This window comes from Delphinapterus leucas, chromosome 18 (assembly GCF_059928025.1).
Source record: "Delphinapterus leucas isolate spDelLeu-1000000601 "Yukka" chromosome 18, BTC_Dleu_Yukka2, whole genome shotgun sequence".
Classification (NCBI taxonomy): domain Eukaryota; kingdom Metazoa; phylum Chordata; class Mammalia; order Artiodactyla; family Monodontidae; genus Delphinapterus; species Delphinapterus leucas.
Window position 1 is genome coordinate 67,642,401 of NC_143146.1, and position 18,441 is coordinate 67,660,841.

The 18,441-nt window shown below is 38.1% G+C and overlaps 1 protein-coding gene across 1 annotated transcript in view; it reads right to left on the reverse strand.

The window, feature by feature from the left end:
- Window positions 1–18,441, reverse strand: part of NBEA (neurobeachin) — a 620,750-nt gene that overhangs the window by 8,345 nt on the left and 593,964 nt on the right. Inside the window, exons 50-55 of the mRNA XM_022574654.2 lie at window positions 16,193–16,282; window positions 13,379–13,571; window positions 11,728–11,799; window positions 9,675–9,830; window positions 8,981–9,151; window positions 402–503 (exon numbers count right to left, since the gene is read on the reverse strand). Of these exons, the coding sequence (XP_022430362.2) occupies window positions 402–503; window positions 8,981–9,151; window positions 9,675–9,830; window positions 11,728–11,799; window positions 13,379–13,571; window positions 16,193–16,282 (784 nt within the window). The remainder of the gene's footprint in view (window positions 1–401; window positions 504–8,980; window positions 9,152–9,674; window positions 9,831–11,727; window positions 11,800–13,378; window positions 13,572–16,192; window positions 16,283–18,441) is intronic.

The window sequence follows — 18,441 nt, forward strand, 5'->3', positions numbered from 1 at the left end:
GCCCAGCCGCTCCGCGGCATGTGGGATCTTCCCGGACTGGGTCATGAACCCGTGTCCCCTGCTTCGGCAGGTGGATTCTTAACCACGGCGCCACCAGGGAAGTCCCCTCCCCTTGTCTTTTAAATGTTATCTGTAATGACTGCATCATAGGGGTGTGCTGCAGTTTAATTTATTAGTGTTCTGGCTCGAATGCTGGTGAACACAAAGTACTACATAATATTTTATATCTATTTTATATTAGTACTAGCAAGTATTAATAATAAAACTAAACGGCTACAAAAAACCTAGGGATTACATTTGTCTATGGAGAGCCTCCTAAAGGAAATAAATCATAAATCATGGTTAACTTGTGAAAATCGTATAGTGTTTAAAGACCGAAAATGAAAGAAATGTCTTCTGACCTTTAGCACCACTGATAACAAGTCCAAGTTCGGCACAGACAGAAACACAGACAACTTCATGGTCATGGCCCGTGAGGACAGCTCTTGGTGCAGGATAGTCACCTGTAGAGGAACAGCAGCGGTGAGTCACTACAGACCAATGGCGGGAATGAAGAGCTATGCCATTAAATTGAACGTTAAAAATAGCAATCATTGTTTAGTAAGGGCATTTATTAGCTGTGTGACCATGAGCCAGTTACTAAACCTCTCTGACCCCCTTTCTTATATCTTAGAGAATATTGTGCCTTTTTAAAGAGTTCCGTGTTTTTCTCTTCTGTTCATTCTGCTTCACCTGGTTGTTGAGTCTGTGATCTTTCCCTTATGGTGCCTGAGACCCTGCATGCTGGCCTGTTTTCCTCTGTGCGCTCATGTTCTGGATGGGGTTGAACCACCGCTCCCTCATCTTGTCTCTCAGAAAAACATCCTATGCTTTGGTCTCGGCGACGCTGCTCTTTCTGAGAGCTGCCCCCCTGGGTTGCAATCCCCCGGCCCCCACTGTAGAGGGGGCAGTGGGGGAAGTGAATGTCAAAGGGATGGCACTTGTGCCCGCCTCCTGGGCAGCCCCTCCCTTTACTCTGATGTGATGCCACGGCCCTGAGCAGCTAGACTGGTGCTCCGATTCCCTGCCCCACAGTGGCAGGAGGGAAGGCATCAATAGATGGTGGAAAATTCTGGGAAGACGGCACATAACTAAAACGCCCTACCCAGCAAGGCACCCAACACTCTTCCCCTCTGCCAATATCTCCTCCTTCAGACCCACCGGTCTTCTGTCTCTCCAGGAACTGCTCACAGTTTTCTGTGAGTTTCCTCAGATCCATCATGTGAGCCTCCATTTTGCTTTTGAGGCACTTCTTACTTAGATGGAGTATGGGAGGGAGAGCTGAAAGTCCACGTTAGTTTGTCTTTTTATTCTAAATTTATGTATCTTGCTATAACGCATTTGAGTATTGGCAGAGTATCCTCTTAGATTTGTCAGCAGTCCTAGATTTGTCCGAAACATATTTATATAATTTATAAACTTATGCTTCACAGATGCCCTGAGTTCCCTGACAAAATGAAGATTATTGATAAGATTTTATGTGTAATATCATCCTTAATTTTTCTAAGTGATTATTTTATCTTGGAGAGACTGATGAATTAAAAATCCTGCTATTATATGTTTAATACAATTTATATAGAGTTTTCTAAACCTTTCCCTTATATGCTACAGAAAAAGTAAAAAGCAATCTAGTTCTACTGCAGGGAATTTAAAAAATGTATAAAAATATTAAAAATCTTCCTTATGTATGTAATATATTTTATATTAGAAAATAAAGTTTTTCAAAGGTTTACCTCTGATTTAGAAAGCTTAAAATGTTCTATTTTTCATTACAATTCCCCCAGATCATTTGGATAAACTGTGAAACTTAACTATTAGGGGATTTTGTAGGGCCCCTGAAAGCACTGTTTCCCTCTTTCAACTATAGAAAAGTAAATAAAATGTTATTCAGGGGTTTTGAGTTGGAGAACCTGCAGCAGGGGGAAAGCGTATTTCCTATATTTCATTTCATTGTCAGGGACAGATGTCACACACCCCAACAATCATTCAAAATCCTAGGAATATTCTGTCACTGTCACATCACAATTGATGGATGTAGCTACGGGTTAAAGGGCCCTGCGCAGAGGGAGGTGCAGGTGAGACCTCTCCTCTAAGGACCATAGCACCACTGCCCTCCTTCCCTAGTCATTTCCTCAGGAGAAGAGCTTTCTGGGTGATGGAATTACTATGAATGATGAACAAACATGTCCAATTTTGAGATTCCTTATAGACAAGCATTTGGAAACTCCAAATATAAAAGTCTTATAGTAAACAGATTCCACCTCATTTTTATCACAAGATATTTCAATATTCTCAAAATGGATGATGAAAAAAAGTGCAAAGGTGTTATAGATGCTGCTATCCACAGAGAACTGACAAGGAGAGCATTGTCAGTGTGATAGTCTGTGGCTTTCAGAGAAAAGATCAAAGTAAAGATTGCTTATGGTTCTTATTATTTTCAACCTCATTTATGGGATTACTAATATGCAGGGGAAGCTTTGGTCCTTCTGAATTGGAGCTAAACAAAAACAGCAGAGTTTTTCTGTGAACCTCAGTGCAGTTCTGGGGGAGTCGGAAAATGAACCTCTTGATGATGTATGACATTCAGGTTTTATCTGCGACCTTTGCTGAGTCACTGAAGAATCACTGTAGAAGGTATTTTCATTCACATTTATACTATACAGAAATGATGGATTTTTGACTTGAAATTCCAGAACAAAAGATTTCAAAGGGTGCAGCAGTTTCATCACTACTCTGATTTCAAAATTTATTTTGAAAAAATTATGTTAGACATTTGCTGGGGTAGCTCAGAAAAACTTAGTTTGTGAGGAATTCCTATTGAGGTACTGTGTCTTCAGCCACCTGAGGGCTGCTGCAGAGGTTTCTGGCCCAAGCACCAGAAACACCTGGGCCTGCATTTTCCACAGGTCACAAGGTAATCCACATAAAAACATTCCATGGGTTGGAAAACGTCCCATGATGTGGTTTCATTTTATTACACAATCACAGAGTACTTGATGAAAAATAGAAGATCGATACAAACCTATTTATTCACTGACTCTAAGTTGTTCTTTTTCTTCTTCAGAGAGGACGCTGACCCCATTTTCCCCTGAGCCCTGCTGTTTCAGGGCAGATCTCTTCCCTTGAGGTCCTGAACCTGGATCTAGGCCACGGTACCTTACTGTCCTACCATCTCCTTCCCCAATCAACAGTATAATCCACCTGCCTTTCCCAAGGAGGTAGAGGTTTCTGCATGACGCCCAGAGAGCCCGCTGGTATAGATCCGAGGCTCCCTGATCACGAGAACATATTAGTCACTCTTGTTTTTTATACTGCTTCTGACCCAGGACAAAGACCCTTGCAGCCTCGGTTCCGTAAAGGGCAAGGAAAAGCAGAAACTGAGTGGCAAGCAGCCCCCTTCTTAGTCAGGAACCCTATAATGTCTCCTAACATTGGGCTGAGGGAATGGGAGGGCTGAGAGGTCTCCTGCAGAATGGGCCCCGTGTTAGGGATGCTACATTATAGACATTATCTTTTGGCCCTCAGAAAGCTCTACGAGGTAAGAATTATTACACATGTAACTATGCTTCCTCTCAAAGTTAATGAGAAGAGGTTTAACATTTACTAAACCCTAGTTAAGATTCCTTGCTCTGAGAAGTGAGACACTCATCATATATATATATATATATCATATTATATATAGAAAATATCTTCAGGCTATTCTTTGCTCACGCTTTCTTCATCCCCTATAACACCACTGGTCAGTGGTGGCTGTGGAGCTGGGCACCAGGATGGTTGCTTTAAAAGAAGGCTGGACGCAGACAAAGCGAGGGATGTGATTTGGCAGATGTTTAGTGACAGGTTGGGGCTGGCGGGAGGGTCAGTGTCCAGAGTTGAAGCTAACACAATGGGAGCCCAGGGAAGAGATGTGTGCGCAGCTGGAGTCTCCTTTTCAATGGACTTCTTGTTTCATAGTTTGTATAATTCTCAAACGTGAGCTGAAGACTTGTTTTTCAAAAGTGAAATAGAAAAAGCATGAAAACAATGTCATACATATTACTCAATGCATATTTGTAGATTTCATTTGAAAAGATGAACAGTAAATTCTCTTTCAAAGTTTCCTGTGGCTATGATATGATTTAAAAAATGTCAACAAACTCTCTATCAGGCATGTTACATCTGGTATAAACATTAAAACCACACACTTTACAAGCCGACTGGATTTGGAGCCGAGGTCCCAATGTATTATAAGTGTCTGCTGAAGAGACAATGTTGACTTGCCCCTCTTGTGACTATCTCGTTGGAAGCTACAGCACGTAATGAGAAATGTCAAGTCCCAAGATCAATGAAATTTGGGGCTCTAGGGATTCAACAGGAATAGCATTGATCCTTTTAAAGAACACCAGTCAGAGATGGGCTGTAATATATTGCAAAGAAGGGCTCAGGAGGATAAACAGCCAAGTCCAAGATACCTACCTGACAAAAAATTCAATCAGCTTTTAGCACAGATTGCCTGCTCTGCTCTCCTTCTTTTCATGCGATAGCCTGCTTCCAATTAAAGTGCGCAAATTAATTTTTATCACTTCCAAATTAGTTTCAGAATTTGTGTAAAAGTCTGTTTCAGATGAAAGCATCTGTCCCTCACATCTCTGCAATTCTGTTATGTAGTCAGGGACCTAGTTTACATCTACAAGAAAACTGTCTATGTTCAAAGTCACAAGTTTGAAAGAGTAACAATGAATATTAGCATTAAATATATTAATAAAACTACTATAATTCAACTGGAACCTCTGCCAGGTAGCCTCTGCTTGTTTCTTTTATGGTCTAAAACTCTATAATAATCTGCTTACACATTTTCATTGTCTTTGCGGCAAATTCATTAAAACTATAAAGATAATTAGAAGAAGATTTATTTATGAGATGTCCAAGTTAGTCACAGCAATATATTTGACACACAATGAAACCATTAACTCTTTCAAACCTACCTAAAAAAATTCAAAAACATTACTTATTTTTTCTCTGTGGCACTAACAGAGCTAGCCATTAAAAAATAAGGATGACAATGCAAAAGAAACATACATATATTAAAGCACCTGAGTTTATCCTGAGGAAGTTTTAGTGATGTGCACATAGGGTGAGTAAATGAATCCTATTACGTTATGGTGTTGTGCTGGATAAATATGATTCAGCCTCTGACACACAAAGCAAATTCAATGTCCACACCAAGTCCTGAATTCTAACAGCTACTGGGATATTACGTTTCATGCTAGGACTTCTCCCTTCAAGTCGAGGTTAATATATACAGCCCTTGAAACCTAAGGGCGTTGTGTCACACACTTTAATATGAATTTAGACATAACTAGCTTTTCGGTCTTTTGTAGCAATGCATTATGAGACAGAAAGAACATATAGCCTGATTCTCTGACCTGTGAATTGGTAGCTAGAATAAAATAAAACAGGAAAAAAAACCCCAAAACCCTTTCCCTTCATTTTGTGAGTTTTCTGACCGCAAGGACTAAATCTGTGTCAACACCCACGGCTGATCCCTGATGTGACAGTCAATTCAGTGTGTGCTCTGACTGCCTTTGCAAAAACTGAACTGACCAAAATATATGGTCTCTCTAGGCATGCCTACATGAGCTGCTAGGTTGGCTGTTTTCACAGACTGAGTCATAAGTCAGTCAAGTTAATCAAATGCTAAATATGACTAATTATTATTTTTTACTGTGTTTTACTATTATGATTTTTACTATCCGTATGGCAAAAAGCTGAAACCAGTTTTTACATAATCATCAATTTGTGCCCAAGATGTAATGTTAAGCATTTTGTAGATACAAATACTTATGACACTAAATATTATCTGATAGCAATTCAAGACTCATGTAATACTTAGTATATTCAGTACTTCCAAGCAGGACAGGCAGTTTCGTGGTCATAATATAGGCTTTTGCAAACCCCAGAAAGTCAGAATTTGACTACCCAGCACTCCCAGCTGCTAAGGTAGTACCAGCACACAGCAGGCATTTAATACATGCTTGCTGCTTGACTAATACTTGAGCTACTCATCCTGTTTAATCTAAAAGAGCGTATTTCTCCCTTTATGTTAAGGATAATGGATCAAATGGAACCAAATTACATATGCCCACATTAAATGCCTAGGAAAGTCTTGGCAGGGTGGGTTTTACGGAAGTCCTTAAGGTTCATAATGATGACAACAGTTTTAATCAAAAAATAAATCCCCCTAAATGGAGGCAATACTATATGGATAATATTATGCAATAATGTCTTAGGGATAATCTTGTCTTTATTTAAAACTTAAAATTCTACATTTTAACAAATCCAGTATTCACAGTTTTGTTCTTAAGGATTAACATAAACATTTCTATTTACATAGCTCCTGTTGAAAGGAACTTTAAACACTCTAAATAGTATTACATTTAACTTTCCTTGCTAAGTGATGGAACAAAGACACAATCAACTGTTAACCATCATTTGGTTGAAAAGATCATTAGAAAATAAAGTAGTTAACAGATAATTACTATAATTTAACGTTTTTCTTTAAAATTCCTATTTTTTTTTTTTTTTTTTTTTTTTTTGCGGTACGTGGGCCTCTCACTGCTGTGGCCTCTCCCGTTGCGGAGCACAGGCTCCGGACGCGCAGGCTCAGCGGCCATGGCTCACGGGCTCAGCCTCTCCGCGGCATGTGGGATCTTCCCGGACCGGGGCACGAACCCGTGTCCCCTGCATCGGCAGGCGGACTCTCAGCCACTGCGCAACAGGGAAGCCCTAAAATTCCTTTTTTTAAAACATCTTTATTGGAGTATAATTGCTTTACAGTGGTGTGTTAGTTTCTGCTGTACAACAAAGTGAGTCATCTATACGCATACCTCATAGCAGGACACTGTATTATCTTCTCTGCTACCAAATGGTAGCATTTAAGAAATGAATTCTCTTTTTGGAAATATCATTTTCATCATTTTTGAGCTTCACTTTGAAGATGTTAATTAATTGGATTTAAAACCCTATTCTGCTTCTTTAAATTTTTTTTCTGTCTAATAACTTCTAATTTGTGTCACTAATGGATGGAAGATACCACACAGCCCTGCTGCTCAGTTCAACTTTTCTTCTTATGAACACTACACTCATCTAAAAGGAAAAAAGGAAACTGGGAAATACGTAAAAATACAATTAGATAAAATACATGTGATAATGTACCATGCTTAAAAATAATAAAATATAATAATAATAAAGTAGATCAAACATTTTTTACACACACACACACACACACAAACACATACATATCCTGCTAAAAATGAAGTTGCCTTTTTTAAGGATATGGTTTTAAAAAAGAGAGTAAATAAGGAGGTTAACTTACTAGTATTTAGAGTATGATATTCGGTTTAATGTACAATTGGTAGCTAATTAGTTGAGCTGGTTGGAAATCAAGCAACACTGAACTGAATATGTGTTTTCCTCAAACCAATATCACAACTTAGTTCACAACTTAGAGCAGAGGCACTTTCTCTTATTCAGTATCTACACTAAGAGACACTACTTCATAATACACTTTTAGTTTCTTCATTTACTGTTCTTCACATCTAGCTGTGGGCAACAAGAATAAGTCACCTGGTCATCTAGTTCATTCTCCTACCACCTTTATATATATATATATGTATATGTATATACATATACATATATATGTGTGTGTATGTGTGTGTATGTATGTATATACACACACATATATATATATGAAGCTTTCCATGCCCAGCTCTCTCACAGGCTGGAAGGGGGCCAGCCATGTAGTTACAACACAGCATCCTGTACACGTCTTTTCTTCTCTACTTTTATAGTATTTCAGTGGCAGGTGCACAGCATTCCTGGAAAATTCCTATCTCTGTTTCATCACAAATATTCCCAAACTCATGTTTCAGTTTATTTTAGAGTACTGTTAAAGCTGTGCCCAATGTACAAATCATAATTAGAATAATCCTGGTTTAGGTACTTGCCATTATCAACACCTTACAGAAACCATTCTCTATTTTACAGGAAACATGTGTATGTAAAATATTGAAAGCTTGGTAATTAAAGACAGTAATTATTTCCAGGAAATGTCTTATCCAGTTCTTCAGTCATTCAACGATATTTATTGAAAACCTATTATTTGTGCAACTATGCCAGGAACCACAGAAAAGATGCAGAGAGAGGGACTCACGGTCCACTTCAGTGTTTCCTCAGAATAGCAGCTCCAAGGGATAGTAACTGCTCTTCCATGGAAAACATGTTTGAGAAACTGTGGGTTATCAACAGCTTTATTTGTGTAAGGCTTTCAGAGCTCACATAGAAAGTAAGAGTATATGCGGTGTTTTCTAAAATTGTTTTACTCTGGAGTCCCCCCATTTTCCTCCTACAGGATATTTTCGGGAGCACTTTTGAATAAAAAACACTCAGGAATCATACCAAGCAAAGAAATCATCTTATTCAGCTTTGCCTCACCAGGGTCTAATCTGAAGGGGGTATTCAGTCATTGTCAAATAAATACACAGATATTTACTACACCCCATGGTAGAAAGCAGTAAGTGTCCTCTTGCAGCACAAATAAAACATATGGAAATTCAGAGAAGGGAGAGACTACACTTAGCTGAGAGAAATCATACGAAGTTGAATGGACCCGATGACACGGAAGGAAATTTCGGAAGGATGGGACATTTGGAGACTGGGGAAGGGCTGCTGAGCACAGGGTCAATGTGAGGGGATCTGGGAGTTTCCTCAGGCTGAAGGTTATAGTGGTCGCTCTTTTGTACACCTTGAATATAGCCACATTCCAACGTAGATGTTTGCTGCTTAAGCTCTCGTATTTTAAAACCCTTACAAAACCAGCAAAAACTATTAGGAAAATTAAAACGAGCAAAACATGTTTAAATGAGTTCTTAGTCTGGTAGGACAATTCTAGACAAATACTTACTGCTGTTCGGGTTGTCTCCTATGATATGGTGTCGCCCACTCCAGTACCAGAGAAGCAGGGTAGCATCTCGAGACCCAGACACGATGTAGCAGTCCCCACCTATGTATGACTCAGACCTGGCCAAGCACGTCACCACATCCCAATGGCCAAATACAATCTGAGTTAGCTTCCCTGAAACACAGAAATCGTAGGTCAAATTCATTGGCTATTTTTCTTTAAATGGTAATAAGCTTAACTTTACTAGATTTGTGAAAAGTGAACCTATAGACCCGCAAACTTACAAGGTAATTTTGTAACAAAATCTAGCTACAGATTTGGTTTCTTGAGCTGCTTCTGAAAAAGTGATACAAGAATGTCACTTGGGACTTCTCAAGAAAAGAACATAAAATAACACAATCTTGACTTTTTTTCAGGGTTGGGCCAGACTAAGGGGAGGTTTAAGGTCTTTTATTGGACCTGATTTGTGGGAAGGGGACTGTAGTGCCAGTTGTCCTATGAACTCAGGGCTCAGCTCACACTGAAGTTCAGAGTGGATAAAATTATAAGTAGTCATTTACTTACAATGTGAGCATTTAATTTGAATCTCGGCACCCAAGATGAAAATGCCTACGTTATTAAGTATGATTTCATATGAAGCTTTAGGTGTCACAATTGGCATTTTGAAGAGGATAAGGTATTTCATAGCTCAGTTTACCTGTTTCTGTAGAATAAACTCTGAAGCTCTTATCCCAGAATCCACAGATAAGAATGTAGCGATTGTCGGCTGTGACCACAAAACAATGGGCGTTGATCTGTATGCTCTGGTCAACAAGGTCTGTGATCTGCCGTTTGTTCACACCAGAGTTATTGGCTAAACATAAATGGAAAAAGAACTTTAAAGAAAGATTCCACAAGAGTTTCACCAACCACTTATAGAAGGAATACTTTTATGCTTCATTTACCTAGAAATGGGTTCTTAAGGCTATAAGATTATTAAGATTTTAACATTTCCCCATGAGAAATGTAAACTCTTTAGTAGCAGTGATTATTTATGAACTGTATTATATATTAAAAACTTGTTGGAAATTTAAGTTCTCCACCAATATGAGGAATTCAAGATGTGAATTTACAACATAATAAAAATATTTAAATGCACTAAATTCAATAGATGTTCACCCTGCACAAGTTCATTGGTGTCCAACAAGTTCAATAATACTGAGGAATAAATATTGTATGAAGTGTGTTACATAAGGAAAAAAAATGTCTTAATATTTGCCTCCATCTGTCATTTTCTGATGGCATTTACAATTCACGTGAAAAGAAGAAAGTAGGGATTTGTGGGAGGGGTGTTGTTATGTAGGCAGCCCCTCAGGGAACTTTAGGTCAGCAGCTTTAAAGACCTGGATTGTCAACAAACAGAAACCTTTCCAGAATGGTCTGGCAGGGGAGGAGAGGAATAAGAAAGATGGGAGAGGGACTGGGGAGGAAAGAGACAGGCAGAGAATCAGTGGGTAGCACTGGGATTGAATCTGAATAAAGTCAGGAACTCAGACACACCATCTGATTTCCCTGGTGCCTGTCTGTATGCCAGCCTGTCCCTTACTCCACGCCGTCCTTTCAGGCTAAATCCCTGGGCTGAATTCTTAAACAGGAAATGCAGATGTAGAAGATCAACATCACTTTCTAACACCAATTAAATCTAAATGCTACTATTTGTGGATATCTACTAACACTAAAATAGTAATTACTAGAGAAGGTAAAAAATAAAAAATAATTTTAAAAACAGCAAAGGAAAAGAAAAGCAAACATCCTGAGTCACTTGAAAACTATGTAATTGGTCTTTGATTAATTAGAATACAGCTATTAATTTTTCCATAGTTACACTCCAGCTGTATGTGACACTGTCGATGTCTTTTCAGCAGAGAAACAGCTAGACCTCAACTCTAAAAATATTCCTTGTCCTAAGTGTATATTCTCCCAAAGAAATGTTAAGTGCTATTTTGTGTTGGAGTATAAGAAACTAACCCAAACGTCTGTTCCTCATCCTCTTTCTGGGTTCAAAGATGTAGGGTGGATTAATCTAAGAAAAAATACTGTAACCTGTGTATGGCTTTATAATTTTTTGTATCATGTTCAATTTTTTTCCAATTTAGTTCTCATAAGGTCCCATGAGGACAGGCAGAACAAACATGATTAGGAACCATCTTGCAGACATGAAACTGAGGCCCAGAGAGATTAAGGCACTTGCTCTGGATCACACAGCTAATAAATGTGTATGTGATTATTTTAAAATACTTGGAATATCTGCTGCAAATAGTTATAGCTCCCGAGTTTGCAATTCATATGAAACCTTTAATTAAAAAAAGGTTTAGCTCTAGTGAATGGAGATTTCCAGAAAAGAAATTCTTTAGTATTAGTTTTCTTTAGTAATAGCTTTGAGTCCTTATATATTTCAAATAATATAAAGTTGTTAAGGAAGAGTTGAGGCTGAAAGAAAGAACAGTTTGGAATCATTTGCATTGTTTAGAACCAACCTAAGTGACCTCCTAAAATACCAAGAAAATGCCACAAATAATTATTTTAATACCAACAAATTCTTAGATGGCATGTTATGATTTGCACAGCTCCTTGATGGTAATTTGATGTTATCTGCACATTAATTTGTGGCAGAAAAAAACTATTATTCAACTATCATTTGTGATAAATAGCCACATAGGTATCTGTGGAGAGGCAGCATCCATGAAAATATATTTTTGTTGCTAACATACCAATGAGTGGATCCATTTCAATGGGAAGATGATGGGCTTGATCCAAGGAGTAACCTGGAGCTCCTCTGAGGCCTAAAGATTAATTAAAAGAGAAAATGACCATAAAATTCTCAGAAAGGAATTTCCTAATAAGCAATGTTTTATAATGATTATACAATATATATATATTTGCTTAAAATTATTTGGTAAATTACTGCAAGAATGATTCAGTCACACTACGTTTTTGTAGACAGTCTTAAAAAAATCATCACAATAGGGACTGCTAGTCTCCACTTAAGATGGAGAAAGCTGGGAAGAGTGTTATCCTAACAAGAAGAAAAAGCTGGATAAAGTAGAAGATTACAAAATTTCTTGAACCCATCAGAGAGCTGAAATCTAAGAAAAGGTCTTGCCTTCAAGTAGGGATGGGTATGGGCACAGGCCCACCTGGGTCAAGGCAGAGAGGAAGATGGGGATCCCATCCAAGTGGACCTTCTTTCAACAGATGACAAGTCAACTGAAGGTACAAAATTGAGCCACACCTAAAATCTTAACCTAAAAGCTACTTTCAGAGGATTAATATTTGGAGCTTGACTGAATTCATTAGTCATAATTTTTTACATGGGGTTATATAACATATAAAACTTTTAAACAATTCTAAAGAAAGATCAATTCTTTATAGTTTCTTTCAATGCAAAACATTTCTAGAGGCTAAGACTCCTGTGAATAAAGTCCTATTTTTAAAAGATGTCTGCTGCATATTTCTGATTGAATGGAAGTCGTTCTACCTCATGTTGAAAATATCGCCAATAACCATAAAATAGGGGCATTTAGAAACTCTTAGGAGATTAAGCTAAAAGTCGTTTGGTTTTTCAGAGTGATGCAGAAGTCAGTAGAATAGAAAGATTCAGGTGAATTCGGCATGTCTCATCGTTCAGTCTTAGAGACATGGGAATCCTTGGGCTTCCAGGGAGATCTTAAGTGATGAACTGGGCCAGCTAAATCAATTAGTCACATCCATTCCTGTCCTGGCTAGATAAGTATCAATATGTCTAATTTTTATGACAGAATTATATTACTTCAAGATATACTGGCTGGAAACTTCAGGAATGAGTTTGGAGAAAACACACGTGAAATCACTGAACAATTTAGATTTTGTCTTTTCTCAAAGACTCTAAGCTCCACAGAGAGAGCCATGCTGTTCGTCTTGTTCACTGTTGTACTCCCAGTGCCCAGGACCACTGACACAAAGTGGTCATTCAGATATTTCCTAAATGAATTAATGAAGTGGAAGAAAGAGGATTTGAAACCATCATCTAGAAAATCTAGATTCAAAATCACTTTTGTTTAATATGGGATAAAAGTGTTTTGTTTTGTTTTTATCTCCTGGTGGGGCAGGGTGGGAGGACCTGAATTATCTGCAGGACTGCTTCAATTTGTCACGTACTTATTGGGTACTTAACCATTAGCCAAGCATTCTGTGCAGCACTGAAAGACAGCAGCAGTGAATAAGACAGACAAGAGTTAATCAGTTAGGTTCGGCAATTACGTACTCTGCCGCTTTCTGCAGCTCATCTGGCACCCTTGCTAGCCCGCAGCACACCTACCCTACCCTACCTGAAGCGCAGCTTCTAAGAACCCGTTAGTAAGGGGCTCCCTTAGGTACACATACCCACTGTGTTGTGCCATCGGTTCACTGCAAACAGTCTGCTGCAGGTCACGGTCACCACCGCAGGGATGGTCAGGTGGGGGAGCGTGTTGGCTGCCACGTGCGTTACTGGAGAATTTGATGGAAACTTCAGCACCATGATCACATCCTGCTGCATCTGATCTTTAAACATGAGTGGACTCTGTGGAAGGAAACACTGTTGAATAGAAAGGGAAGAGAGCAAAGAAAACAAAAGGAATGACACAGTTAGTGAAAGCTTGGGGGAGAATGGAATTAACACAGGCTAGCAAGGGCACAAACCAAGAGCCGAGCAGTCGGCACTCTGGTCTGAGAGGGTGGCACAGAGAAGCGAGCAGGGACTCCTCGAAGTCGCCGGGAGGACACCCGCTTATTAAAGACCAGCCGCAACTTAGGTACCGCCAGACGATATGAGAAGTTGGAGATACGTCCACATGATGGAGCGTAATTATTCAGTGCAGTTACAACATCAGTTTGGTGGAAAAATCAGTCAAGTCAGTTACTGACACTGTTTACATGAAATATGCAGTGAACTGATTCTTTCATTTTTTACCTGGTTGATCTGGGGTCATGGCTACAGTCTAAATAATTAAAATATCACAGCCTCCCTTGTCAGCGCTGTGTGTGCATTTCTGCTGCGGCTCTGATGACTATGGTCTCCTTCCCCTGCTGTATGGTGAGCTTCCTGAGGGATAACACTCTCTTTTCTTTTTTAATCTTTGTTTCTCAATCATCTAGCATATGACTTGATAGAAAGTAGACACTATAAGAACTACTGTTTAGTACTATAAAATACTATAAACATGATTACATAAAAGACACAAAATAGGGATGCTGGGAATAACCATTACTTAGCTTTCATGCATGTTTTGTAATTGTTCACTATTATATATACACATATATATGAATCCCCTGCTACACAAACTTAAAAAGCTTATTTTCTTTATAAACAGTTCCATGCCAATTTAGTCTCTAACAATTCCCCCTAGGAAAGTAATGAGTTCTGACTGGGCATTTCTCCAGGATAAATATTTTTATTATCATTATTAAACAGAGAAAACTAACAGGGGAATACAACTCTTCTGCCAAAGCATTTCATAAAATAAAGTGTGAGAGATATTCTCTTGGACAGTTTATTAAAAATGCTTCATCTCAGGTGTGGAGGCTCCGCGTCTACACTGTGTCTGGGTGTTTGGATGGGAGCAGCGCATGTGGTGAAAGCCTCTTTGCTTGGCCGCATGCGAGGACCCACTTCAAGCAGCAGAGTTCATTAGTGACTAATCAAGGGGGCTGAAATGAGTTATTGCAGAGGAAAAGAAATGTTTTCAAACACACACATTCATTTATGTGTTTCAGTAGGTGTTCGACTATCAATTCCTTGAAGGTGTAGAGGATGTATTACCTCTGTGTCGCCAGTGCTTAAGGTCGTGCCTGGCACACAGAAGGGGCTCAATACTAACTTGTTAAGTAACTGATAGAATAAATGAAAGGTGTGAACAATACTTCCGTCAGGAAATAACAACTGATACATTTGTTTACACATATATTATGGACGATGTTCAGGAGCATTTTATTCCAATACTAAGGTGTCTGGTGCCTTGATAACTGTCTAGAAACACTGATGAACTGTAATTCATTTTGCAAACACGTTTTTACCTTTAAACTTTTTTTTTTTTTCAGTCAAAACTTAGTGGAAAATCACAGTTAAAAAGTGAATTCTAGGAAAAAATTTTACCTTCTTCAAATTAGATAAAGAGGGAAATGTTCACCATTTGCTAAAAACTGAAAAAAGGACTGTTTTGTTATGAAAACTGATTTTTAAAACTCAGATTAAAATGAAAAGAATATTACCTTTTCCTTTGAAAGATGAGAATAAACCTTTTAATGTAAGCTGCTGTGGGTGCTGACACTAGCTACCATTTACTGAGCACTTGTATGCCAGGGGCTGGTCTAAGTGCAATATTCAGTATTGAGTCATTACATTTTCAGGGTTGGTACTATTTTTACCCCCAGTTACAGATGCTGAAATGTAAACAGAGAGCTTAAATACCTTGTCCAATTCATTCATTAGTTCATGGCAAGAGACGGTGTTTGACACAAGTCTGGCTCTGAGGCCCTTATTCCTTTTTTTTTTTTTTACATCTTTATTAGAGTATAATTGCTTTACAGTGGTGTGTTAGTTTCTGCTTTATAACAAAGTGAATCAGTTATACATATACATATGTTCCCATATCTCTTCCCTCTTGCGTCTCCCTCCCTCCCACCCTCCCTATCCCACCCCTCCAGGCGGTCACAAAGCACCGAGCTGATCTCCACGTGCTATGCGGCTGCTTCCCTTATTCTTAACCCCTCTTCTCTACAGCCTCCCTGAAGTGGCTGTAAATTATATTTCTTTCCTTTTCTCATGAACTACTTCCCCTACCCCACCCTGCCCAAAAAGATTAAATTAGGCAGCATCATATCGTGTTTATATTATATTTACATTCTAATTTGTAAATGTAATCTAATTTTGGTGCTGGTGTGTGTCTGTAAGCCTGTATGTGTATGAAGGAGTTTATGTAGATGCATATATAGTCAGAGAGGATGGCTATTTTTGTGAATCCAAAATTGGGCTAGTTGAAGCCAAACATAAAGGTAAGAACTCTACTCCTTTCTCTGTTTCTCCCTCGGGTAATCAGTATATACTGAGGCTGAAGAGTTAGCCAATAAAGGAAGAGCCTTTTAAAATGCTGCTAAAAATCACTATTTTATTTGATCTGTACTCAGGTCCAAAATGTTCCGCAAGCTGCTATGTCTTACCAGGTGCATGGCAGAGCTCCGAGGCGGATGTGGCTCAATAAGCAACTGAGATGGCGTTTGTCCAAAGTTCTGTATCTGTGCCTCCATGGCCTGCAGGGGAAGGAGAGTAATTGTCATAATCAATATGCATCAACGAGAGAGGTCAACACACTCTGACAACGCAAGTGTATCCCAAGTCAGCCATGAAAAAAGTCCAGAATATTCACCGGGTGCTCTTCTCGCAGGGTGCAAAATCATCCAAGTGTTAGTATTTTGTAGACAAGCTTTGCTTCTCCTTCCAAACATGCTTCCATTAACCAAGTCACTATTCTTATTTAGAAGCAGGGGTTAAATGTGGAAATGTTATCCTGTGAGTGCATGCATGCAGCTAGAGACCAAAGACACTCTGAACACTAAATACAACACATATACCTTAATAAAGTCCTTTGTAAGAAGGAACGTATGGGGATCTCTAATGAAATAAGCTTCTGGAATCTTAATGGGAAAAAAAAGAATGAGACATAAAGTCCACTAATGATACAAAATAAAATCAAATAATCATGTGTTCTAATCAATTCAGAGGGCGATCATTAGAAAGAACATTAAGACTTTCGTATAATAATCAAATATGGTAAGACTTTCACCACAAAAAATACATTTTAGTGTGCTATACTATTCTAAGATGAATCCTGGAATATTATTTATAAGGTATGAATTCATTTCTCTCAAAAATTTCCTGAAAATTTAGAAAGAACTAAACCAAAGAGGAAATAATTCTTGGGGCATCCTGACCTATGCAATATGTCATTAAAACCTATGCAGATGGAAATATTAATGAGATTTTGTGACTTCCAATAGATAAAAATAATTCTAGATCTCAGACTGTCTGGAGTGTAAAATATGCCTTTTTTGTGTGTATGTTAAAGAGATACTCTTATAAGAGATTTAAGTATTTCTTCTATACATAAATTCTACAGGGAAAAATTTCAATATATTAAGCTAGACTAACAGAAATATTTTTCTGAAATACTTTAAGTATGTAATTTAAGTCAACAAGGAGAAGCACAATATTTACTATGATTATTACTCTGTTACCATGCTAATTTTCCCCCTAAAATTGTGTGCACTGTGGTTGCACATAAAAGTGAAATTCGAAAGTCATTGCTGAGTGCTTGGGAGCCAGGTAAGGTGGTAGGTGGCTCTCGACACAGCACTGCTACTAATCCCATCACTATCTACAGTTCTCATTTATAAAGTCTTTAAATTTAATAATCTGTCCTCCTAGACTGCATTTCAAGAAAATGTTTATCAATAAAAATGTGAATTTTCAAATTTATTAGCAATATTAAACATGAATGCATCATTATCTGCCATATTTTAGCAATTGCATAAATGGAGCTTTGGTTCTTTTACTTGCAGAGGCAACAGGACGAGTTGTTAAATCTCTTTACGTGCTGTCCAGTTTTAATGTATACATTTATTTGCATGTGTCCACTCATACGCGAAGTGTGACTATTTCACTAAATTGTACTCAAATAGATACCATCATACTTTATCTCCCCAATGCAAGATTTATGATTAGAAAGGGGGGAAGAGACGATTTCTGGTTAGGTTTACATTCTGAACAATAAACTCTTGAGAATTATTTGAAAATCAAAAAAAGTACTCATTGTATTGTTAAAGCTGCCCTAGTTAGAAAATGTCCAATACCTAGCTTAATGTATCATGAACTAAATCTGTCTAGCAATAGATACCATTGCTTGTGTTTTTCCTCCTCCAGATAGAGGACCAGGTTGGGGGTAGGGAGACAGAAGTAAAATCAAGCACATTTAAATCTCTAGATCAGTGCCTTGCATTTAGTAGGTAGCCTTTAAATGTTCACAGAAAGAATGAATCAACAAACATGTTTTGCTTGACTTTTTTTCTGGAAGGGAAATATCAAAATTACACTAAAAAATGTTCTGAAACAGATTTAATTTCCAGAAATCTTCTGTACAGTTCTCTTCAGTAGGTCCTGCCTCTGATCCTTTTGGACTGAGGCACAATACACACACACATTTTCCATTAATACAATTTTTCCAAATATATCAAGTAAAAAAACCTAAACAACTACTTACAGTTAATTATAAGGTGGATTCTTTCTATATTATCAGAAATCGTATCTTAGAAAATTCTACGTATTTCTATTTCTCTATATATTGTTCTGCATGGGTCAGAGAGACTTAATGTTATTCATAAAACATACATTTATTGAGTACCTACTAGTACCT